Consider the following 25,916-nt stretch of genomic DNA (forward strand, 5'->3'; position numbering starts at 1 on the left):
ATATATGTTACACCTATAGCTTTTTCAGAAGTACAAAATTACAAAAAGAAGTATTCTGGACCCAAATATTTGCTTCTCAACTAAGAGGTATTGTGTTCTTGAATTAAAAAAAAAAAACAAACCACCAAAATCAAACAGAACCAACTTTAAAAGCATTAATACAACCTTTTAGTACCTTTTAGACAGCAAGTTCTGGTCACAGTTCAGTTTTTAATTAATTCATTTTTAGTGATTTAAACAAAACTGCTATTTCTCAATTAATGTTATCTTCATTAGTGTTAACCTTTATTTTCCTGTTAAATTTTGAAAATTCCAAGCGTTGGAATTGAATTGATTGAATTGTGTTTCACAGATAAATATCTTTCTATTTTCAAAATCATAACAGCTACAAACAAGTAGTCCATATTTGTTGTTTCATGAGGGAGTCCCACTAGGAGTAAAAATGTATGCATGGACATACTTTCTGGAATATCTGCATTTATTAGGTTGGCTGCAATACTGAGATTATGAGTCTCTCCCCCATGAATATGAACAGAGAACAGTTTTCATCTAACTCTGAATAATTATAGAGGGAGTCTGTGTGCCTGAAGGTCAGGTGCCTAAGATTTGGAGGAATCAAACAAGACGTTGGAGCTGACTGTGCAGTAAAATGAAGTAGCTGTGTGTGTCAAGTCATGATGTTTTGCTGGGAGTTTCTTCTAGCAGGGCTCCATTTGTACTGAGTTACTTGTTAAACCACCTTTTGCCTGTCGAGAATGGGAGAATGCTGTCGGTCCTTGGTTGTAGTGTTCATCAGAAGTGCAGGAGATACATGTGCTGTTCTAAAAGTCCGGGGGTTTACACTTTTATTGATGTCTGTAGCAATGACACTTATGTGCAGAGATCTAAATATACTTGCTACTGTTTACTGTAGAACGGCGATCTGTCATTTCAGTTAAAAGTTATCAACATTTCATAGGAAAGTGCAGGTTTCTACATAAAACTCTAATGTTCATATTGCTATTACTCTTCCAGTTAGTAAGTACTCATCTCCCTAAGTTTAATTTTAATATGAATATGGAACACTCACCGGATGGCAGTGGAAGAAGAGGAAATGGGAAAACGTCCTGTTCTTTGGGGCAAATGAAATTATTTTTTGCCCATGGCGCACTGGTGTAGCCATGGAAGAAGTTGTGTTGCTGTTAAAATGTAATTGTTGCTGGTCATAGGAAAAAATGAGTATCATAATAAGTAGTTGGAAATACATAAAACGGGGAATTTAAGCAGATGGATCTATAATCAGTATGCATCATTATTGTAGTTACACTGTATTGCAGTAGAAACATGTTACTGATTTTATTTTTGTATACATATATATTCATATTTTACGTATCTCTCTCCATAAAGAGAGAGAGAGATCAAAAGTTTGATTTTCTTCGTTTCCTTGCAGTGTTTGTTTTGCTGTGTAGTGATTGGATATATTATGTTTAGTGTAGTGTATGGATATATTATGTTTACATTTGTGCTGTGACTGCACAGATTTATTCCTGCTCTGCATCCAAAAGGGATCCTGTGTTTTTCAACCTGATGTTATTCACTCCAAGGATCTATCTGGCAAAAAAAGTTTTTGCTAGCCAAGTCAAATACATGCGAATTTCTATCATGATTATAAGCTTTGTGTTTAGATTGTTTCTGGACTTTCATAAACTCTTGAAATCTTGAGAGTGGTCCACTTGCCTGTGTAATGCTGAATTATACTTGCACTAAGGTTACGTTTGAATGTAATAGAGTATATAAAATAAATGTACCTATATGTATACTTTTTGTCTCTTCACTATTATACAAATTATGTCTTCTCTTGACATTGACTCACAGAGGTTAGAGAATGTCACAGTAAAATGTCATTGCCAGAAAGGAGATGAGAAATAAACTATTCTGGAGGTTTCTAGCTCTTTAGGCAGACTAGTAAATAATGTACAAAACTAACTATTTTTTCCATCCTGTTGAATTTGAAGACATACCTTGATGGTTAACATCCTGATGCAGATTTACAGCCATTTCATGTAAGTTACATATGTGGGGGTTGATTTTTCATATCTCCCAATACCCCGAGTCCTTGGCATTACAATTACAAGTACTTCTGTCTAGCACCTTACCCCATGGCTTTATTTTCTCATGGGGCTATGCAGGACTACAGGTGAAGAAATTTTGGCAGACTAGATCAGTTTTCAGAAATGTACTTACTAAGATCAGTCTGGAAAAAAGAACTGTTCTTGGAAACCTACAGAAAGGCTTGATTAATATGGTGACTCTGTAATAAGCTACTGTTACCTGCTTTATACACCTTCTGCACTCTTTACTACAGTTCGTTTTAAAGTCATTCTCTTTGGAGAGTCACAGTGTTAGTCATCAAAACTAATAGTGTTCATTGCAGGGCCTTGCTGATAATGTGTATTCCAGAACTTAGCTGTCTCAAACCTTTACGTTATTTGGGACATCTTAGATAAAGAAATGCTGTATTAAAGGTTTAGGATGATTCTTTCCAAAATCTGTCCAAAAGCACCAGACAGGCAACCAGACAGGCAACCAGACTCGGGTTGCCTATGCTGTGCCTAGAGCTAGAGAAACTTAGAAGGTAAGTTTTCAATGTTCTAGATTATGCGTTTTCTCAGATAAACAATATTTTACCTGTTCCTGTTAAACCTCATAAGCTCATCACCTTCACTGGGGATTTTGTCTGAATGACCTAAGGTTTTCCCTTCAATTCTTTTTTCTGTGCTTCAGTAGTTAACAGCAGAAGAAAAATTGCTACTAACACATAATATTTTAATGTTTTCATGTAACTGTGATGTATTACTAGCTGTTATTTTTCAGATATTCATAAATAGCTCATAAACCATAGGTTAGTCTGGCTAGCATATGACTTTGGATTAGAACAATCAGAAAATTTTATATTCTTTCCTGCTTTTTCATATTTATTTCCTTTTAAATACAGGAGGTACATAGCAACAATGTTAAATTAACGTTTCAATTACAGAGCAGCTTTATTGTATCATGTACAGTCCTGTTATGTCTAGCGGCTGATCAAGCATGTGTTACATACTTGTGTTTATGCTTCTTAAGCACCTAAATGCAATAGAAAAAATAGAATATGTACAGGGAGCCTTTGCCATAAATTCACATGATTTTATGTGTTTAAAACAGACCTTTAGAGTGTTTAGCAGTTAATTTTCTTATTTTAATTCAGTAATTAATATGGTACATTTGAGGCAGAAGAACTTTATTAGAGTATGCAGAAGTGGGTGTTTTTTCTTCAGGTTAATCCACTGTGGGGACTGAAATCTCTGTTAACTGGGCCTAATTTCCATCAGCTTCTTGACCAGACATTTCTGTTCTTGTAGATCACAAAAATAATTGGACAACTGAGCTATCAGTGAAAGGACATGCTTCAGTGTTAGTCAGGGAATTATTTTATGGGACAAACTTCAATCTTTTGTAGTGATTGTAGGTAATTTGTGCTACCATCTGGCCATTTGGAATTCTTCTAGCCTTTTCAGTCTTTATACAGTAAATACTCCTGCATTTAACATTAGTATTTGATACACATTTAATTTCTGTACTGCTGCATGGTCCTTAGGGAGCTTTACTCTAGTGCTATGTGAGAGAGACAAAGTATTGATCAGTTAACATTTCAGCTACATTTATGTATGTTGCAAAATTAATGAAAATGCCAGACAAAAATGTCAGAGTACACAAAAATATAGAATTTAAATTTGGTAGTTTAATGAAAAGTTTTAAGATGTGCATTGTCAACAATGTCCCTTGCCTTTAAAGTAAAATTCACAACTGAGTAACTAAATGGAACCACATATTTTACGTAGGGGAACAATAAACATGAAATAAGAGGGAATATAATCCTCAAAGTATTTGGTATCCCAAAATGACCTCAGTAAAGTACTTTAATTACCTGTTTGAACTTATAAGTATTGCTCATAAAATAAATATTTTTCTTTTCTCATTTGGGAGCAGAGTACCCTCACCCAGTCACACCCATATGTCCTCAAATTAAAGCTTTCTGTGAAGACATTCTCATATTCGTGTTGTATTCTTCTGATGCTTTCTATACATGTATATGCATGCACACAGAAAAGTCTCTTAGCCTTCCAAATATTGGTAAAATTACTTTCCCTACATCCAGGTAATTTGTCAGGTCTAACTCACCGTGGCTTTGTCTTCTTTCAGATATTACAGAATTCATGTATGAAAATGACACAATAGCTTTAGATCAAGTGTTCGTTCTCTTGCACATACACCATTTAGTTGTGGAGGTGTCATGCTAATTAATTGAAAAGGAAACAGGATTGAAAAGAGCTGGTCCCTAGCAGGAAATGAAACTGTAAAATAGTTTTGTCAACTTTCTTAGCTTTTCCCAATTAAAAAGGGAAATGATCACTACTGCATATTTAGGAAGCAACATTCACTGAAAGCTGAAGGAAAAAGATTATGTTTTGGAAGAGACTTGATATGACACCATCAGGAGTTGGAATGATTTGTGCTAGTTATTACATTTTTTTTTTTTAACACTGTAATTGTTGGAGAATAAGAATTTTCAGATATATTAAAAAACTTGCTGGTGTTGCCATTGTTGATATTATTATAGAGGATATAACATATTAACACCTTAAAATTGCTTTTTACTAAACCTGGGTGAAATGTATCATCAAATTGTCTTTGCCACCTCTTGTCTAGCATTTGAAATTGGAATAAGTGCTGGTAAAGTAGTTGCAAAAGCTTCTTACATTTCAGAAAAAGCCTTTCCAAAATTTTTTGTTGCTGTCAAAACTGCCTGTTCTCAAAAGAGATATTTGCAGAGGTAAAGTGACATGGCAGTGGCAAGGCCAGGTACAAGATTAATTTCTGATGCACATTGCACACATGTGCAAGAGTCTTTCAGCTTTTTGTCAGCTGTATCTTGAGCAAGAAAGAGTACGAAGTGGACCAGACTGCTCTGGGGTTTTGTTTGGGGTTTTTTGTTTATTTGTTTGTGTTTTTCAAAGTAAAGCAGACAAAAAGAAAAGTTCTGTTTCCTCTTTCCTAATTTTCCATAGACCAACAGAACTGATATTGGACCTGTGCGAAATTACAGTGGAATTTGAGCTTTCTGCAACACTTAGCTATACTGTGTGCCAGGTTTTAGAAGGTGGGATAGGAAAGAAAAACAGTAAATAGTGGAACCTGATATATATGACGATAGAGATCCATTAAATAGTCATACTGAAAGAACCTACAAGCATCAGCTGTTATTAAAAAAACCCTATTTACTTAACTATAACAAATGAGGAATGATGCTGGTGTGGAAAAACTGCTGTCATCAGTCTACATCTTGTGTTTGTCACATTGTGTGTTTGCAAATCTGATACAAATAAAGACTGGGAAAGATTTATATACATAAAAGCTTCTTTTAGTATTTTGTTTTTAAAAAGTCAGTTTCATTTGACTTTTTTCACAGAGTGAACTTGCTAGCCAGTTTAACAGTGAAATTCATTACCCAGGCACAGACCTAGTGCTGGTTTTGGTAACTTAGAGCATCCTGTGTGCCGCCCAGCTGCTGTTCCAGGAAAGTGTCTGTCTTAGTTTCTCTGTCATTTCTACCATCACATTCAGGCGACTGGGGTGCCCACCTGAGGATGTCTAAAATGGCATCAGCACTACCTTTAGGCACTTTAATTACTCCCTTAGATGATTATTTTACCTGCATATGTATTTTAGGTACCTAAGTAGATTCCGTTCTGAGTTTCCTCACAGTCTTAAGGTGTTAAATCTCAAAAATACCTGTGCAGTGCAGGGAATTATTTTCCTTACTTTGCAGTTTCTGAAAAAATAAATAACAGAATAGGCAGTGGTATCCCAAGTCTTGAACTTTTCCCTTCACTACCAGACAGTTCTTCCCACCTCTTTTCCTTAGAAAATAGGTATTTGAGTATTCTGAAAGTATTTCATTATCCACAAAATTGTGGTTGATGAAAAATTGTAGAAATTGACAAAAACTACTAGTTACTCTCCTGTATTTAGAGTTACCTAAAAAGTTCTAAAAACAATTTTAGATTTCCTGGTAAGGCAGTGATGTGGCTAGAAATCTGGGCAACCAATTTGTGTGAGTTGCCATCTCGCTCTGGAATGTGTTTCTGTTAACCCAAGGCATGTACAAGGCAATCTCCCACTGCCTGGTGTTACCGGAAAAGTTACAGAGTACTTCTATTGGACCCATCATAGATACCTGTCTGGAGAGGGCTTGCATTGCACTTTCCTCTTGAGTGCACATAACTGTTCTGAATGAAAAACTTTTCACTTGAAGGAATTCAGGCGACATTGATACTGATTTTGGTTAATTATTTAGTAATGGTGTTCTAAGGTAATGTGTACTCTATCACTCTTGGGTTCCCTGAGGTGCTCTTTCACAGTCATTGCAGGAAGTCTTGGCCATTTAAATTTTCATGACTTAAAATGTGCACATGTTTGATTATAAGATATCTTAACTTTTCATCATCTTTTAGTGATGAGTTATATGAGAAGTAACACATTCTCACGTAGCCTCAGCCACATTACTTGTAAAGCCTGTGTGTTTTCAATGGCCTATCTTGCACAGTAACTTCTTTTAATGGTCATGGCAATATAAGGAGGAGCAAAAACTGCCTCAAAGATCTTTTTAGTAAAGCGTCAAAGCAAGAAAAAATGTTGTCTAGATAGTGTTTTAATATGTGAAGAAGTATGGACAGTATGTTAAATTTTTACCGAATGTGTTGCATAAGTGATTTAACTTCTGCAGGAAAGGAGAATTTCAGTTGACCTTGAAGTAAAAAGCCTGTAAATGTCATAGCCTCTTATTTGATAGAAGCAGCATTTCTTATCTTTCACTTTTAGCTTATTTACTTCTCAAAAGAAAAATAGCGGAGTTCATATCTCCAAATCTGTTTAATACTTGGCAATAAGTAAGGAGGCATCATTTAAAAGCATTGTTTATTTTGGATTCACTGATAGCTTGTACTTACTCCAGAATAAGTATTAACACTTATCCAGTAGAGATAACTAACGTTGTGAGCACAGTTGTTACTGAAGAGAAAAAAACCCAGTAATTGTAAGTCAAATGGCTTCAGCTGATACTGAATTAGACTTACAAGTGTATGGCAGATCTTTGAGTTTGTACATTTCCATGAATGACATCTGAAGTTAAAACACTGCAACTGCTTTCCAGAGATACAAGTACTCTACGAAGAACCCAAAAGTAAAAAATTGACATAATTTAGTCTTGTTTTTCTGAGATTGACCACTGCTCTCACAGCTGTTATTAGCACTGCAAAGTTATCTGTTAAAACTAGTATTATGTAATTTGAACTTCTTGGACAATTAGTGTGCAACACTGGCTGAACAAGAAACATGATTTTCTCTCTTCAATCGTATAGTAGCTGTGATTAGCTATGCCAGTTCTAATTGTCTGGTCTCTGTAAGCAGATACTGCTCATTAATGAATGGGGACAGACACTTCGTAACCCCATTAAAAAAACCAAAAAGGTATCAAAGGAATGTGCTCAAAAATGAATAAAATTAATTCTGTTTTGATGTACAGAGTACATATTTTGCATTCATCACACCAGGAAGTGGCTCTGTATACTTGGGAAAGCTATGATTAAAACACCATCAAGTTGACATCAATGCATATCTGTGATTCTCTGCACTCTGTGTGTCTCCTTTATATCATAACTTGAGGGATAAACATGTTAAGTTGAAGGTAAATATCTACTTTAATCATACCTCTGAGTCTTGGTTCCAGCCAGGAAATGGTTAATTTTTGCAGTAGCCAGGAGGGGGCATGACTAGGACCTGGAGGTTATTCTGTACTACCTCGTATCATTGCTGGGAGTAGGGGGATGAGAGTACCTTCCGGGGAGAAGGAATCCCTTCTGGATTGGCATAGTGTGGCGGAGGGAGTGGTTGAGTGTTGTTTCCTCTTTCTTGTATACGCTGTCATTAGTATTGTTGCTGTTAGTGTTTGTTTTCTTATCTCATTGCTGTTTCCATCTCAACCGGTGATCTTCACCTTTTGTGCTTCCAGTTCTCCTCTCCATCCCACCTCAGGGGAAGGGAGAATGGGGAGGGGGGTGAGCGATCGAGCAGTGCATGGTTTGGAGAGTTTCAGTGGGAGCACTGAATTGGGGAGTATCATTCCTAAACCATGACAAGTAGCAAGGACAATGACAGGCTGTTTTTGGAAGTTGAGTGCATTTAAAAAACCCCATTATTCGTTTAAGGCTCAGGCACAGTGTATTTTCTGCCAGGCGAGAAAAGCGCATTAGTATTTAGTATTTTCTTACATTTGTCCTCAGTTTTTAAGTACACAAGTGCATGATGTCTGTTTAGCTTGAGATACTCTTTTCTGGACTACTCTCACCTTAATAAAGTCAGCTTGTATGATTCTCTTCTTTCTCTGTTTCTTTCTGGTGCTCATTTACAAGGTAGAGAAGAAATCTCTTCCTTATCTCAGACCAGAAGGCACAGGTGTACATATTTGAATCTCTGTTTTCCAATGACAAATTCTTCATTTGCAAGGAAAAGTATATTTTTAATAATTAAATCCAGCTAATTCCTTTGAAGATGAGTGATCAGTACTAATCTGATACCATTAATGTTTATTTAAGCCTGTTTTCCTTAAGAAAGAAAGACTGAGTAATTTTTTCTTGTTTCAGTGTTCTTTTTGCTGTTTTCTCTTGAAGAAAAAATAATACCAGCAGATACTTATTCCTTAATCATTACTTAAATTTAAAATTTTTAATATTTACTGCAATATTAATTATTACTTTTTTAAAGCACCACTGTTAGCAGAGGGATTCTGAGTTAATAAAAACATCATAGTATTAGTATATAAAACACAATATAATTTTCCCAAGACAATGATTACCAGTGTTAGACCACATTAGCAGCACTTAATGCTTATTCCTTAAATGTGCTTGATTTTCATCAGTTAGGAATCATATCACAATATTGTAGCAAGCAAACATAGAGACGTATTGGAGTGATATAGTTTACAACAGAGGTAACTAATGCCTTGCTTGAGCTTTGTTTCTGTTATATCATTGTCCTCATACCATTACAGCTTCACATCAATCTGAATAGTGCTTTTAATACTGAATATTAGGCTTCTTTAATACAACTCCAGTGAAACATGTTAAAAAAGTTATTTCTTCATGCCAATATTAGTTGGAGCATTTGGAAAGTAACTTTAGTGTACTGATAGGTCTTTATAATGTAGTATTCTTTTCACATTCAAGAATCACTTTGGGTGTGATTTACAGGGTTTTAACCTTTTAAGACACTTCAGCTTTGCTCAAAGGGTGCTTCAGGTTTTTATTAGCTACCTTGATTCCATCAGTATAAGCAAGATACATCTCTATAAATTACCAATTCTCTGGGGCATACTTCTTTGCGTGTTCAGAGTTGAGAGCTCTATCAGCCCCATCCAATGAATGGTAGACCAGTCTGGAGTTACCTACCACAGCCTGGGCTCCTGACCCCAGTCAGGCACCCTCCTACCTCTCCACCAGAGCACCTGCAAACTGAGCCGTGCCCCATTCAGCCCTGCAAGAACAGCTCCATTGTCACATTTTCTGAGGGAAAATTATTCCAGTTCTACTTCTGAATTAAAAGCAAGGCTGTTATTACTCAAGGGATGTTAGGCCTCACTGCTCTCTTGAGAAAACAAATTTGCTGTAATTTTATCTGTAATTTAGTACTGCTTGCGTGCAAATAGAGTCTACATTGTATAGAATATGAGGAAGAAGTAAGGGTTTGTTAAAACCATAAAATGGTTGGGTAACCATTATATTTCCAAAAGCAGCCTTATCAAAGTCACAGGTTAAGTAAAAAAACCCAAACAAACCACAAAAAACCAAAACCAACCCCCCTGATAAACAACAACCAACGTCCCCCCCCAAACAAAAAACATTTATTACATTAACCATCTATTTTGAATTTGCTTCAAAGAAGTAAGCTTTCTGTCTATATGGAGAATATGGCAAAACTGCAAGTTTCCCAAAGGTCAGTGAACAGAATTTACCTTGACTAACAGCCCAGCCGAGAATGGCTGTGGTAGAGGCTACTCAGATCTTATTTTCTGCAAGGGTTTTTTTTTTTTCTTTCTCACAGTAAATGTAGCAGAGCTTTGCTGTGCTCAAGTTCCACTTTCTTGAAGAATATGATGTCAAAATGCTTAAATACTGTTTCCCTTTCATTGGTTGATTCTCGATGATCAGCATTTAATAGAAATATTACTTAGAACCTTCATCCTGTATGCATAGGAAAACTTAGCCCTCGCCAGTGATGCTGTTGAGGCTGGTCCAAATCAGTCGAGTATTTTATTCTGTCAAAGTTCATTTTTACAACTGTGTGCTTGTTTGCTGCCTTACATCCTGATTAGACAGCAAATGTGCAAACTACTTTTTACATATTCTTACTCTCTCTTTTTTTTTTTTTAATCAAAAAAAATCCAATCCAGTTGTAGGAGTTTGATCTTGCTGATTAGCAGAGGTAGAGTTAAGAACTTAATGTGGTTTCTAATTATTTGGCAGCTGTCATTAGTGAGTGACAATGTAGCTAATCCCTCCCGACACACAAGCCTGCTCCTCCATTCTCCCAAAAGCAGCAGCAGCCACCTCCAGGCTCACTCTTAGCTGAAGCTGGGAGCAGGGAGTGCGTATCTGACCTAGGATCTGAACCTGGGAATCTCTGGTTAGTATGCTTCATTGCCTGTGGATCACGGCTCTCACCCTTCTGCTCCTTTTCTTACAATGTCTAATATGCCTAATTTAAATTAAATTATTTTAATTAAATCATTCCACTGTTTCTCACCATGCAACATAGTTAAGAGCTGTAGCTGGCAGTGTTATAAATCAGGTGTCTCCCCTTGATTGGGTCAAAGTTAGTGAGCCAAAGATGACTGTGGATTCTGGCATAGGCAGAGCAAAAAGGGTATGTGAAAAGACTCAGCACTTAAACTAGAACTGAGAGACACAGCAGTTACTGTTATAAGCATCAGTAGCATTCCTGCTGGTATTTTTCTCTCAGCATTGTCACAAGCACTGGGTTCACTGTTTGCGGGGAAGACAAAAGGCTGAGCAGGGAGTTTGTGGTTTCTGGATGGAAATAAAGCTCATCTTGGTTTATCTCTGATTTGAGCAATCCTGTCATTTGCCAGTCAGGGAGGATAGTGAATTCTCCACTGCATCACCAGAGTTTTTCGTAGATAACCCCTCGACAGCTGATGACATTGTGCTGTGGTACTCTGAGGCTTGTATTTATTTTATTTTCTGCAGAGATCCGTTCCTTCTCACATTTTTTTTATTAAAAATCGGGATTAATCCCCTCCCTCAAGTTACGCAGAGGAAAGTAAACAAAAAGCTTGAAGAATTCTAATGCAGGAGGAATGCTTTAAAACAAGGCTATCTGTGTTCTAAAATGTGATTATTGACTAATTAAATTCTATGTCTGCCTTGCAATGACGAAGATAGCACTTCTTCGAGACCACTTTAAGATCTGGAAGGTAGAACCAACAACCCTACTTACCTCTGAAGTACCGGACTATCTGCTTGCTCTATAATGTATTTCACCTCTGCTGAGTTTTGATTTTTAGAACTAATAGTCAAATATAAAATATAAATTAGTTTAAAAAGGACAGATTATTTCTAGGGCACTTTCAGTATTCACTTTTATAACAGTTGCATTTTTTTTAAGTTAATGCAGTTTAAAAATAATTTTAAGTTTCCCAACACAAAGGAAGGAAATGAGACATTGGATGCACAAACAAAAGCTTTATTAGTTTACGACAAGTAATCCATCTTTTTGCATTAGTGTAGCATTCTACCCCAGATTGTTTTTCATAATTGATAATTTGTGAGTAATATATGTTATTTATTCTTTTATGGGTTTCTAACTAGTGAATAATGGCAAAGGTCATAGAGATTTCTTAAAGGAAATGGTTTTTATTTTTTCAGTTTTGATTGCTGTTCTGAAGAATTTTGTGAATATTTCAGAGAAAACCACAAAGAAAAAAAGTGATAGCCATTTTCCTGGAAGGAAGTTTATGCAAATACTGTTTTAGCAATTCGAAGAAGAAATTAATTTTAGGACATACATGAAGCATTATAGCAGGGTGAAAATATTTACCTAAATCAGCTGTGTTTTATGTAATAGTGATTAGTTTTAAAAGTTGGAAGTGTACGTATTGCCTATACATGCAGCAGAATTAAAAATTATATTTGCATGTGACTGAATAAATTTGATTTTTTCCCTATCAGAAATATTTTTGCAGTAGTTTTCTTTCTACCATGAAACTAGGGGGAATGATAAACATGTGCTATCTCCACTCTTTAGAAGAATTTAATATTGGTTACGAGTTGAGAAAATATAACAAGGGGGACAAAAAAATCTTTGCATTTAAAATATTAGAAGGCATCAAAAGGGGATTATGTGTTCATACATTAGTTTGTCACAGGGAAGTAATTAATAAAAGGATTTGGGCATATCATTTAAAATTTAGTTATCCTAATGAGAAAGCTAGTAGGAACTCTTCCCTTTACTAATATTTCTCCCACTACCCATGAACATTTTACCACTAACTGCTCACAGACTTTCTGATGCAATTGAAAATAAGGGGAACTGAATAAAATATGAATAAGTTCAATTAGTGGGAAAGGCAACTTGATATAATTTACAGACAACTACATAGGAGGTATAAAATATTTTTAAATTAATTAAATACTGATTTCACACTAAAGTTGTTATGAATTTCCTGCTACGGCTTGTGTGGTTCTCTCCTCAACAGTCATTTAAATGTACTCTGAACATTTTAATTATAATGAGACATTACTATAGAAAATATGATCAAGGACTATCTTCATAATTAAAATAGAATTGAACTCATTTAATTGTAATGTAAGTATATTATTATATGTAGAATATAATTACGATAATGTGTATTCTTCCCCCCTCCATTTCTAAAAATATAAAAAAAAGAATAGGTTTTGGTAAAACTGTTCTTGAAATTTCGTCCAAAAATCATGAATAAACGAATATATTGCAAAAAAAATTGTGTCTCAAATCAGTAACAATATCAGTAGGATCTTGTCCTTAAAAGATATTTTAGTTGCCTAAGAATAAAGCAAAAGATATGTAATGTTGCTGAACACTTTTTATTTCATTCTATGGCATACATCAATACCACTGGTTCTTTAAGGTTTGGGTTTTTTTTTAGTTTTGGCCAAAGCTTATGTTGTGGTTTTTTTCTTTGTGATAGTGTTTCTAGCCAAGCTGGAATTAGTTACTGATGTATTATAATTATTTCAGAAAAGTACTTTAATGTAGATTATCTGTTCAACTGAGCCAGTAAAATAAGACACTTTTTTAGCTCATCAGCTAATTGATTTTAAATGCCATAATTATTTCATACAAATAAAAATTTATGTGGACATTTACTCCGTAAGAGGAATTTAGGATTTGGACAAATGGACACAAAAAAAGTCTTGTTTTAAAATTCCCCCTTTCCTAGCATGGCAGTGTTTTTAAAACTTACATAATTATATTTTGAAAGAATGCTGTCCTTTCATCACTATAGGTATAAAAAATGCAGCTTTTCAGTACAGAACTGCTGAATCCTATCTCTGAAAGGAAAGTATTTTGAATTATTACACTGTTTTATAATGTAAAATGCATTTAATAGTATCTACCTTTTTATTTTCTGTTTTTATACTACTATTGAAACTATTCTCCCTAAAAAAAGGAAAAGAAAAAAAGGATGTCAGAATTTTTTTGAAAGGCAGAATGTATTACTTATGGATTGCTTGCCTAGGTCTTAGCCGAAGATATATACAAGAGAACTCTTCTGCTGCTGCTGCTGTTATCATTATCTGCTGGATGTATACTGCAGTGGTGTCTACAGTGCCCACCTTTGTTCCTAGAAGTTAACGAACTGAGCCTATGCTTCTGAATTCATATCGTTAAGTTCAATTCAAATCACTAGGGCTGTCCGCAAGAGTAAATTTACACATATGCATAAGTATTTGCCCTATCTGACCTGCCTAGGGGAGAGAAAAATGCGTAAAAGATGCAGGGAAGAAAAAGCTTGCCCTTAGATTAATGCAACTTCCCAAGCATCTCTTCATTATCTCAAAAATATTGGATAAACTGTTGGTTTTAGGCTAAGTAATTCTCTGTACAGTTGCACTGTATTGGATGAAGCTTTTTTTATACAAGAGATATAGGATAGGTACATATTTAATATGGTACAAATACTTCCTGTCTTGCAACTTTCTGTGTTTGCAAGACCAAACATTAATTGTGATCTTTGAATGTGATCTTTTGATAGTTATGGCCAAGTTTATTTGTCAGCAAAAATATGCCTGAAATATGTGTGTCAGAGGAGCACAGAGCTTATTTAATGCTTGTCGATTAAAAAACAAAAGCCTATTTTTCATGATCCTTTAAATTATTTAAAGAAAAAAAACAGAGAAAAATACAGACACCATTGTAAGATTTGGAATTAAATTATTAGAATAAAAATCTTTGGTATCATGGATTTTAAAAAGTTTTGGTAAAATGTGTTCTTTAACCTGAAGTTAAGAGGTATTGAGTTTAGTGATAATGCTAGTTCTGTCCAATTTCCTGATAAAAATAGGATCCTTTTTCCTGTTTCTCTGCATGTCATTCTCCACTTAAGCCTGTAGGTAGCACCCTTGCATCACACAAAAATCATTGCCATTCCTGAGAGACAATTACTATTTAGGTGGTGAAGTCTTTACTGCTGCAGACCTCTAAATGTAGCTAGTATTATTTGCATAATTTCCAGACTTAGATGACAATATGTGATCTTAAAACAGCAGATCACTCTCATGAGGAACCTCAGAGATACAATGTTCTCTCATAATTATTTGTTTTAATGTACTGTCCGCATAATTCTTCGTTTCTGTTTCCGATTTTCTTCTCTGTTCTGCAAAATACATGACACTAGTAGTCTCTTTTATTAGCTGAGTAAGGTAAACTCTATTAATTTGACTGAACTCTGTTCATTCTTCTCACTGTGGACTTGATCCATAAGTTATACCAACCAGCAATTGACCCTAGAGTTGCTGACTACTTACTTGGTGGTGATGGAGTTTCACTGAAACCACTACACTGCAGGATCAGGCCACCTGAGGAGAATACCGACCTTGCTGTTAGTGCTGGGAAGGTGACCCGTTACCAATGCTGCTATTACTTGCTTTTTCAACTTCGATATGCAATGTCAAAAAAATTTAATATATGCATTACTGTTAAATCTGAGGCAGTTCAGATAGAAAATTGTTTTGCAAATAATTTTTTTCACCCCTCAGTGTGTGCTTCATAATATCATTGCTTATATTTCCTGAACCCAGTGATATCATACCGTCTCTTAAAATGGCAGTTTGTTTTCCTTTGCAGTTGTTCTTCAGAGTCACATAATGCAGAATGTCTCTAGGTTTATTATTTTTTTCTTAGGAGGTCATACCAAAGAAGATGCGGTTATTTTTCTTACCCATGATCATAATGTGATCAATAAAACTGTTGACATTTACTCGATTTTACTAAGATTGTGTTTAATTTTAGTAAGAGTCAGTTAGTAGCGTATAACCAGAAAAAAATCATACAATACTCTTGTTAATGTACAAGTTAATGATTTTGTCTGTGTGCTGGACTGAGATATTTGAGAAGGGAACACTGAAAGTCTGAGAGAGCCTCCCATGAGCAAGCTGGTTTTCAGTTGTATTGTCTGAATGCTTGGTTGTGTATTAGAAGATGCAAAGTGTGATGCAGGTGGGAGGGAACTAACCTTTGACTCACTGTAGCAGCAGAAAAAGATCCAGACTATCAGCATGGGAGTTTCCAGCCTTTCCATTTCTCGCTAGAATAGAACACATTTTTTTTGTGGATGAGAGAGGCACAGATTGAATTCCCAGATGCACCAAGCCACTCTTTGTCTGGGTTGGGTTTTGTTTTGGTTTGGTGGGGGTTTTTTTAAAGCAAACCACCTCAGCTTTCAAATTGTTACAGGAACCCAAGCATTAAAAAAAACCCACAAAAAACCAAAAAAAAACGAACCTGAGAAGAGAGTATTCTTTATTGGTTGTTTTGCCTTGGCAAATGCTATGTAGTTAACAAGGAAAGCTGACTTGTTTCTGCAGGCCCTGCTTCAATTTGTTGTGTCAGTGTCCAAGTTAGAAAGGCACTTCTGTCCATAGCAAATGCTCATATCATGACTCATTAGACAAGGGACTAATTTTCCAGCTCGGGGAGCAGGATGCCCAAGAGGAGGACCCCATTGTGACTGACTCTTGTCAAAGCAAAGCATATACTTCTATAGACCAGAGAAGGAAAAATGTTAGCATGAGGAAAGAAGGCTACTCCATCTACACAATTAGTAATAGTTTTTATTTTTGCTTTCCTGTCATATCCTCACAGTAATGGACATATCTATGTCAGGTATATTATATGTAGATCATACATAGGTATCAGTTTGTGTAGCAAGATAAAACTAAAGGTGTACAGGCATGGCTGGCAGGGTTTTTTTCTGCATATTACATTCTCTTTATTTCTGTTCTCAGTGTGTTGAAAAATAAGGCTACACAAAACATGGTAGAAAACTGTGTAACTGTTTGTCTGGAGGATAAGCTGTAAGTTATTGTTTTTAACTTTTTCATTGTTAGATAACAATAGGTAGAAATCTGGTGGGTTCTGTGGCAGAAAGATTACAGAGAAATACACTTATATGCCTCTGTGGTAGATTTCTCTAAACTTTAAAAAAAATCTCAAGTTAGAGTATGAAATATTACCTCATGATAAACTTATACTAAAACTGCTATAGTGCAATTTGGATTTTTTCAATCCTGTTTTCTCTGTCTACTTTTTTTTTCTAAGTGAACTGATTAGTTTTTAAGAGTTATTCAGAAGATGAGTACTACATAGCTGTCACTGGGCATGTGGTATGGCAGCAGTGCAGAACTTGCATTTCACAGATATCAATATCCTGGGAATGGTATCTTAAGAAAAAATAGGCATTTTCAATGTTTGAACTAATTTAAAATTTAACTGGTAATCTATTTTAAGATGTTCTGTTCTGTGATGACATTCTAGCAATTAGATCAAACTCTTTTTCAGTATTGGGATGACTCAGTACATGTGAAAGTGTTTACCTGAAATATTCTTTCTCTCGGAGAAGAATATCTTCTATTATCAGGTAGGTCCACTGAGCAAAGAACATGTGATTTGTCACTGTCAAGATACAACATCAGATTTTCAAAGGAAAAAACAGCAATGCAATCATGAGCTTTCATGAAGCATCATAGTCCTGCTTTTAATGTATTTTCATTTTGAAATCTGATGCGGATAAACATTATTGAAGTAGTGTTTTAGGGGATTACTGGTATTATTTGTTATATCATGTGAAAAACCCACAGCTGAATTCTGTTCTCATATGGCTCAGGATTTCACCTGTGTTGGATTCTCCACTTGCTTACACCATTTTTGTATTGAGTTTAGGTATTTTGTTGATAAGGCTAGTTTGCTGGGGCAGACTGACAGTGATGTCATTCTTATAGGGAAGGAAATATGACATGTTTTAGCAATGGTACTTTGATTCAGTTAGGCAGAGTCTAGCAGGTTCCAGAAGTCATTGCTTTCTGGATTCCTGAAAGTGGGAAGGCTGTGGCTGGGTTTCTACTACCACACACATTTCTGTCGTTTATGTCTATTGTCCCAGCTAAGAAAGGAGTTTCCATTTCCTACTATTGGGATGCTGTTGCCTGAAGTTGTAGTGTAGTGAAATAAAGATGCAAGAGAAGAGAACTGAAGAGGCTTACAGCCAGTTCTTTGTGATCTGAAGTCTTTGATCTTGGTGCAGTGGTTTTATAGTGGGATGTAAACACAGCTCTGTTTTTGGCTTTCTGCTCTCTGAAATAACTGGACCCTATCCAGTTAATTTTGCTTTTGTAAAAGGAAGGTCACTAGATTTTTTTTAACCCATCTCTTTTGAGAAGTCTATTATCTAAGAACCCCTGCTGTAAAATATTCACCTATTTGAAAAACAACAAACAGTTTGGCTTGGAAATATCACAGATCTCACAGTTTACTACAACTTGATATGTGAAAACCGTTTCTTATACTACTGCTATCCAATTTTTTCTTGATCCACAATGTTTGTGCAGAAGCTGTCATCCGTCTTTGGGGTGCAAAGATGCAATCCTACCAAAGACATCTTAAAAATTATCTTTTTTTTTTTTTCTGAGTGAATATAGATTATAAATCTTGTGTTCCTGCTTTTAGAATCTTTCACCAGATATTTAATGAACTTTTAAACTAATCTGAAGTCTTCGAAAGAAAACCAGTCAGCAGTGCTACCATGTTAGAACTTGTTCTGCTCACAGACTGGAGCAGAATCATTTTACTCTGAAGTGAAGTGTATTAACTTCTGCCAACCGTCAGTGACTTTGCTACCCAGTTTTTTCATTTGTACAAGTAAAACATCTACCCATAGATGCAGAAATAACCTCACCCTTTAGGTAACTTAAGGATAATCACAGTTAATGATGAAGTTGTTAGCAGAAAGAGCCTTTCCAAAATTGCTTTTTATAGTTTTAAACCTTGCTTTCTCTTACGTATGATGTGAAACATCCTCCTCTTACTTCTCGTTTACTGGGAAGATCAAATGGCCACTAAAAAGTTTAGTTTAGTTTTTTCTCCTACTGGGATAACTGTTCTCTTTCAACCTGGTACCTGCCACAGAATCTCCTTTTGTCCCCACATTGAAAGTACCTGCCCCAATGGCAAAGCACCCATTCTGTTGCCCATATTCCTTTCTCAGACTGCTTATGATGAAGGAATATGTCAGCTTTTCTGACGAGAGAAAATGCCAGCAGTTGTTAGGAATTATATAAAGGACATGAAGTGAAATACAGCTAATGACAAAAACAAGTGGCTGTCTAGTAATGATCCCAAATTTGAGAACAGGAGATCAAAGTTTTGTTCCTGCCTGCCCTTGGACAGTCAACTCTGGCTTGAATTCTGATGGACTGAATTTGCTGGACCAAAGCTTAGGGGACCTAGTTTCCCACTGTTTGCTGTTAGACCTTCAGAGGCACTTAGCAAATAGAAAATGACAGTCATCTCACTGTCAGAAAAGATGCCTGCTTGCTGTGATAACAGTTTTGGAAAACAGAGCAAACCCAGTAGGGAATACACATTGCTCAGGCATCACCCAAACACAAACTTCCTTGCCTCACTTGGGTTTTAGCTGGGTGCTGGTTGTTCATGACCATCTGGAAATCTTCTTATTTCCAAACCAGAAGTTGCATAGCTAAGGGCCTGCACCCTAGGTGATGACTGGTCTTAAGGACAGAATCTCATAACTCTTGCTGGTTAACTGTGATAAAGACCTTGTAATTTATCCAGTGCTTTCCAAAAGTTACATCTCTGGTTGTATATTTTAGTGCTTCATCTTAACTAACTCTGAAATTTGACATTTTGGGTGTAGGGAATTAGTTTTCTCTTTCAGAGTTGCATGTCTGTGTTGGAAGATATCCTTTTTATTTAAAGAGGGTTGGCAGTATTTATATTTGTTTCGCACTCTCATTCAATAGGTAGTCTTGTTATCCTCTGCCTTTACCACAAATACACATCATACTTGCACATCTGCTGGGGTCTCAAGCCTGAAGTCAACCTCAGGCTTCCCATCCATGCTGTCGGCAAGACAGCAGACTCAGTGTCAGATCCTGAGTGCAATGTTAGTAAACCAAAAGGAGATGCCTGGAGACATGGCTGTCACTGACTCAGAGTCCAGCCATGCCTCTGTAGCCATTCTTCTTTGAGCAATACAAAGTGTGGAAGTCAACACCAGCTGAACACACCCCAAAAATTCTGCAGATATCACCTCAGTTTTCCTTGGATACTTCTGTGGCCTGTCTTCAATTTTCATGCTTTGAAATCTTGCTTAAACCTTTTGTGGCTGTGTGAGCCATCTTCAGCTATTTTTTTTCCCCGTCTTATCTCTTTTATTACTCTTCAGTAGTATCTGTGAACTGTTCATAAAGTAACTAGACTCAAGTTAGCAGGCCAGAAATGCATGAAATCTTCGGAATAATTTCAATGAATATTTGAGAGTAGTAGAGATGAGTAGCTGTGAGCATTTGGAGATGTGCTCGCATGTCCTGCTTTTGGCATGATGACAGGTTATTTTCTTTGCGTTTGTGTGTTAAGAAAGTAGAAGTTATGAAATGGCATTGTGCTTTCTCTCATAATAAAGTTTGAAAGGAAAAAATAGTTGGGTTGGGGGAGAAGACAAGAAAAGGAAAAGAAAAAGAAAGACTGTTGTCTTATACTAGGTGATTTCAGGCCAAGTTGTTTTCCCATATTGATTATATAAGTTTTTAAAATAAAAATCACTTGGAGTCTAATGCCTAACTGGTTTCTACCAGGATTTTAAGTCACAATAACTTCTACCTCAGCAGCCAGTGTTGTTGTTAAGATACACTCCACTGACACAGGTTTACTTATTAAGTTAGAAAGAAATCTTCATTGTAACTTGAAGCAGAGGCTATTAATTTAGACTTTGTCAAAAGCAGCTTTAAAATCAAGAAGTGTACCTTTTGGTTATTTTTTATAAAAAAAGTCATAACGTCTTTAGACTGTCTTGTTGTTCACTATAAAGCTAATCCATCAAGTGGAGTCTGTTTATATCACAACTACTTTAATTGTACCTTTCTTTTTTTCTTTCCTGTCTGTCTGAATGTTTAAAAACACCTTTTCTGTACAAGTCTAAGTGATGGAAGACCTAAATCAATCCTAAGTGGCAACCACTTCTCACAGTGTTTCGTGTGGTTGTGTGTTAATTAGCTGAAATATATTATCCCCTGGTGTGTAGCATAGTGTTTCTAGTAACTTTCAGTATGCATAGTTTGCAGTGGATTTAATGTTTGTTTTCACATACTGAGGCAAATTCTCAGTATGTCTTCAAATTATCTCTATGCGGGTGTTTTTTCTGAGCTGATCCTGACAGACTTCCCCTGCCAGATATGCCCATCTTTAAGAACAGTAGAACACTACATATGCAGGAACCTCTGTGCTTGGGGCTGTATGCAAATTTAATGCCCAGCTCATTTCTGTTTCTCTTACATGGATGACAGACATTTTAATAATAGCTTCCACGTTTCCCCATGGAAATTCCATTGTATTTCTGTATATATATGAGCGCATATGTGCATTTACTCTGTGTATGTGTTTGAATATGATACTGGGAACACCTATACTTGTAAATATGTTTTAGCCCTTGTTGTGATATAGGTAAAATGTATGTGAGAAAGCTTGTGACAAGAATGCAGTCGTCAAACAGCTCTTTATTAGAGATGTAGCTAGATCCCAGAGAGACTTATCAGATACTAAAAAATAGGGTGGAAAATGTGATAAACAAGAAATTGACATTGAAAATAATTCTACAGCATTTGGGGTTTCATGGCTTCATAGGGTAGCAAGAAGCAAGAGCATAGGAAATAAGGTTTTGGTTTCTGATGTTTGAAGCAAGTACAGTCAGAGTAAATGGTATTCCAGCAACTGCAAATAGAGCTTTCTCCAGATGTGTCACAATCTTCATGACTAAAATGAGTTCTCTCAGGTGCAACAGGTTTTGGAAGAGCTGGGTGTAGCTGAAGAGCTACTAACTCTTGTCTGCTTTTTAAAAGCAATAACCACAGCGTAAGTGCTTAGACATCAACATTTGTATATAGGCGCTGAAATAGAAAGTGACTTGGCTGGCAGGGGTGCAGCACAGTGTATCCACGTTCCCTTCCTTATTCCTCTGTATGTGATTTTGGGTGTGCAGGCATGCCTCTCCCTGAAAGGAATTACATGAGGAAAGGATTGTATCCTTATGCCAAATGGAAGATAGGAGATGTACTTTTTCCCCAATCTCTGCGAAACCAGCTTTCAGTTTTGCTGGTTTATATGTTTAAATTCAGGTTGTACAAAAGTCAGTCTTCAGAAGAACTTTGAAACAGAAATTCCAGAAATATGGGAAGATGTTTTAAAGATATTTTAATGCAGGGAATTCATACAAAGAGTAAACACTATTTTACATTGTTTTATTTTAATAAGAATTCTTTTTCTCTGCATTTCATGGTCTACCTGTATGCCAAAGATATGTTTCCATAAATCTTTTCTTCTTCTTCTCCTCTTGTATTCATCATTTGGGGGCTTAAAAAGCCATCTTTATTGGCATACTATTTTTACTTTAGTACACTACTAAAAAACTGATTCTACTCTTTTTTTTTTCCTGCTTGAGGTGCAAATGACAATTTCATGGTGGTGATGTGCAAAGTGTTCAAAGATTACCATCACAGTCAAGAAAAAGTTCTTGAAAACTAATAGTAAATATGTTCAAATATAAAAAATATGCTGTAGAAGTAATTCAACCAATTATCTGTCTTTTCATTCTTAGAAATGAAATTGCTATTAATATGGAGAGATATAACTAAACCTATGTGTATATGTAGTTGCAAAATATACATATATATATGTAATATAAAAATTTTATTTTTCTCTAGCTTCTGACCCTATCTGTTTTGGAGTGATATGAAAGAAAATTCAAGAAAGTATCTCATAATTGAGGTTTATTGAATATGAGGTGTTATACCTTATCAATTTTAATGTTATTTCACAAATAATGAACACAACTTTGTTGCATTGTATGTAATAAAGTGACAGGAATGAAAGAAGTGATATAATTATCTGGTGAGATTTTGATGCTGCCATTATTTTTGTAACTGCACAGTTTCAAAACATAAACAGTACATACAGCTTTCCAAAATGCCTGTTACTTCAGCATGTTTTTATACTTACTAGTGTTATTTCTCTTTTTGACTTCATTATATGGCCTCCTTTGTCTCAGATTGTATTTCTTCTATTGTGTATTTTATCTTTCATAGTGCTATATAATAAACCTATAGTTCTCATACTATGATTTGTAGTCCCTTTCCATAGTGAGTGCTTCCCAGTTATAAATCCACATTAAACAGCATGTATTTAAAAGTTTGGTGATAAAGATGTACGATAGTATGGAAGAAAATGTGATAACTTAAAATGGCCTGTGATTTCAAGAGCCTGGGAAGCAGTCCTCTAGGCAGTACAGATGCAGAGGTGTAGCCATATCTTGTGTAATTGGAAGGTAAGGTAAATAACTCATGGCACACTGTCTCATGAAGTTTACATACAAGTTTCCAAGTTTAGCTACTGGCTAGTTAGCTGTAGATGCAGCATCAAAACAAACCCCTCTGACTTCTTAATATCGTCATACATTCTGAAATCATGTAGGAAGAAAGGATACTTTAATAAAGTGAAAGGAGACCAAAAGAAAATTTTCCAACTGTGTCTGTAAAATTAAGAGTTATTTTCTTTTCAATAAGAGTAAATATTGTGTATCATATTTATCCAGACAAAACAAGTACAAAGTAGGAGACAGATTCTCTGCTTTGTCTCATTTCGTAACTGTACAAAGATGTAAATGGTCAGATGAGGTACTGAGGAATGTAACTTCATCCCATTAGTAATATTACTAAATAATATATGTGTCCCAAAGGACCTATGTAAAAGGTGTAAAAATGTAATTAAAAAATGTCTGGAGAAAAGATTACTGTGCTGTATAAATATATAGTTATATCTGAATGTGTATATATATATATAAAATTATTTATGCATATAATGTGTATTCATCTCTTTCTTTGGAGCTCATTCATTTCTGTTTCAGGTTGGTATGTGTTATTTTTGGTGCTTTAGCAAGTATCTTTCAGCTATGGTGATTTCCATGTCACCAGTATTTAAAAAAAAAGGAATTGTGGAATAAGACACCAGTATGTCTTTACTGGTTAAATTACCCCAAAGGTTTTCAAAGACCCAGGGAGAAGTTTCATGCTTTTAAAACGTGAAGAGAGGCTTTGGGATGGGACTCTTGATAATTGTTTTACTTCTGGATGAACCATACAGCCCTTTAACAAGGAAGACAGCTTTTGCGATTGTCTCAGATCTCTGTAGACTTTTGCCAGTAACTCGGACCCTCTTCTGGTTATACACCTAAATTCCTTCTTTCTACCTTATATTTATTATTGATTATTTCCAAAGTGCTGTCTACAGTTAAAGTCCATCTGTAATTTTCTCAATTGCCTTTGACTTTTTCGGTCATAGCATTCTGGGACTGAAACTTCATTGAGCTGTATTCAGTGTAGTCGTGTGGTGTATTTGTTTCTGATTTACAAAAATTATATCCTTACCTTAAAATACTTGCAACCATTTTGACACTCTATTCCTGTGTTTTTAAATTTATCAGGACTTCAAAAAAAGAGGTTCATTTCTGATATTGGTGTTTTACCTGTTGTTTTCTGCCTGTGCAAATATGGAAATGGTCCTAGCTTACACTAGCAGAAGTTTACATTGGATATTTGAAAAATTTCTTCAAGGAAAGGTCTGTCAAGCACTGGAACAGGCTGCCCAGGGCAATGGTGGAGTCACCATCTCTGGAGGTATTTAAAAGACATGTAGATATAAGCACCTGGGTGCAGGGTTTAGTGGCGCACTTGGCCACAGTGGGTTAACGGTTAAACAGGATGATCTTAATGGTCTTTTCCAACCTAAGTGATTCAGTGATTTTATATTGGCCAGCTCCTGAAAGATGCCCCACCTGTGTATTGTGCTAGTTTGACTCTGGGAGGACCAAGGTGCCCACCAACACCACTCCATCACTGCCTATCACAGCTGTACAGGGGAGAAAAAATGTAACAAAAAGCTCAGGGTTTAAAATCACTGGGCAATAACCATCATAAGCAAAAAAGATTCAGCTTGGGGAAATTAGTTGAACTTACTTGCAATTGAATCTGAGTAGGATAATGAGAAATAAACCCAAATCTTAAAATACCTTCCCACACCCCTCCTTTCTTCATGGGCTCAACTCCCCTCCCACATTCCTCCTTCTCCCCTGTGGTGCACAAGGACCATGGGGACTGTGGTCACTTCATCACATGTTGTCTCTGCCACTGCTTCCTCCTCAGGGGAAGAAATCCTTGCACTCTTCCCCTGTTCCAGCATGGGATCCCTCCACAGTCCTCCACAAAGTTCTCCAGTGTGAGTGTATTGGGTTCGTGTGGCCAGGTTTTGATAGGCGGGGGGGACTACAAGGCAACTTCTGTGAGAAGGTGCTAGAAGCTTCTTCTGTGTCTGGCAGAGCCAATGCCAGCCAGCTCCAGGATGGATCTGCCACTATTCAAAGCCAAGCCACTCAAATTATAGTAACACCTCTATAATAACATATTTAGGAAGGAGAAAAAAAAATTATTGTGCTGATGTAATTGCAACCAGGGAATAGTAAGTGGGAATATGTGAGAGGAACAACTATGCAGACACCAAGGTCACTGGAGAAGGAGGGGAAGGAGGTGCTCCAGCGCCTGGAGCACCTGCGGTCCGTGGTGAAGACCTTGGTGAAGGAGACTGTCTTCCTGCAGCCCATGGACGACCATGGGTGTGCAGAGATCCACCTGCGGCCCTTGGAGGATATCCATGCTGGAGAAGGGTCCTGGTATGAACCTGCAGACCCATGGAGAGAGGAACCCATACTAGAGCAGGTTTCCTGGTAGGACTTGTGACCCTGTGGGGAACCTACATTGTGACAGGCTATGCCTGAAGGACGGCACCCCTGGAAGAATGACCCATGTTGGAGCTGTTTGTGGAGAGCTGTTGCCCAGGGCATGGACTCATGTTGGAGAAATTCATGGAGGACTGTCTCCCATGGGAGGGAGCCCACACTAGAGCAGGGGGAAGACTCTTCTCCCTGAGTAGTGGCAGAAACAACC

The 25,916-nt window shown here is 36.3% G+C and overlaps 1 protein-coding gene across 12 annotated transcripts in view; it reads left to right on the forward strand.

Annotated features, from left to right (window-relative positions):
• MCTP1 (multiple C2 and transmembrane domain containing 1) overlaps positions 1–25,916 on the forward strand; it is a 185,627-nt gene that overhangs the window by 93,660 nt on the left and 66,051 nt on the right. Inside the window, exon 17 of one of the 12 annotated variants that reach the window (XM_027662951.1) lies at positions 11,526–11,636. The exons of 9 other annotated variants lie outside the window; for them this stretch is intronic. In XM_027662951.1, coding sequence (XP_027518752.1) covers positions 11,526–11,528 — 3 coding nt within the window. In that variant the 3' untranslated portion in view covers positions 11,529–11,636. Of the gene's footprint in view, positions 1–569; positions 1,343–1,429; positions 1,631–11,525; positions 11,637–25,916 lie in introns of those variants that run through there. 2 more of the 12 variants (XM_027662949.1, XM_027662948.1) reach the window with 2 other exon arrangements.

Source organism: Corapipo altera, unplaced genomic scaffold (assembly GCF_003945725.1).
Source record: "Corapipo altera isolate COAL_440 unplaced genomic scaffold, ASM394572v1 61167, whole genome shotgun sequence".
NCBI lineage: Eukaryota > Metazoa > Chordata > Aves > Passeriformes > Pipridae > Corapipo > Corapipo altera.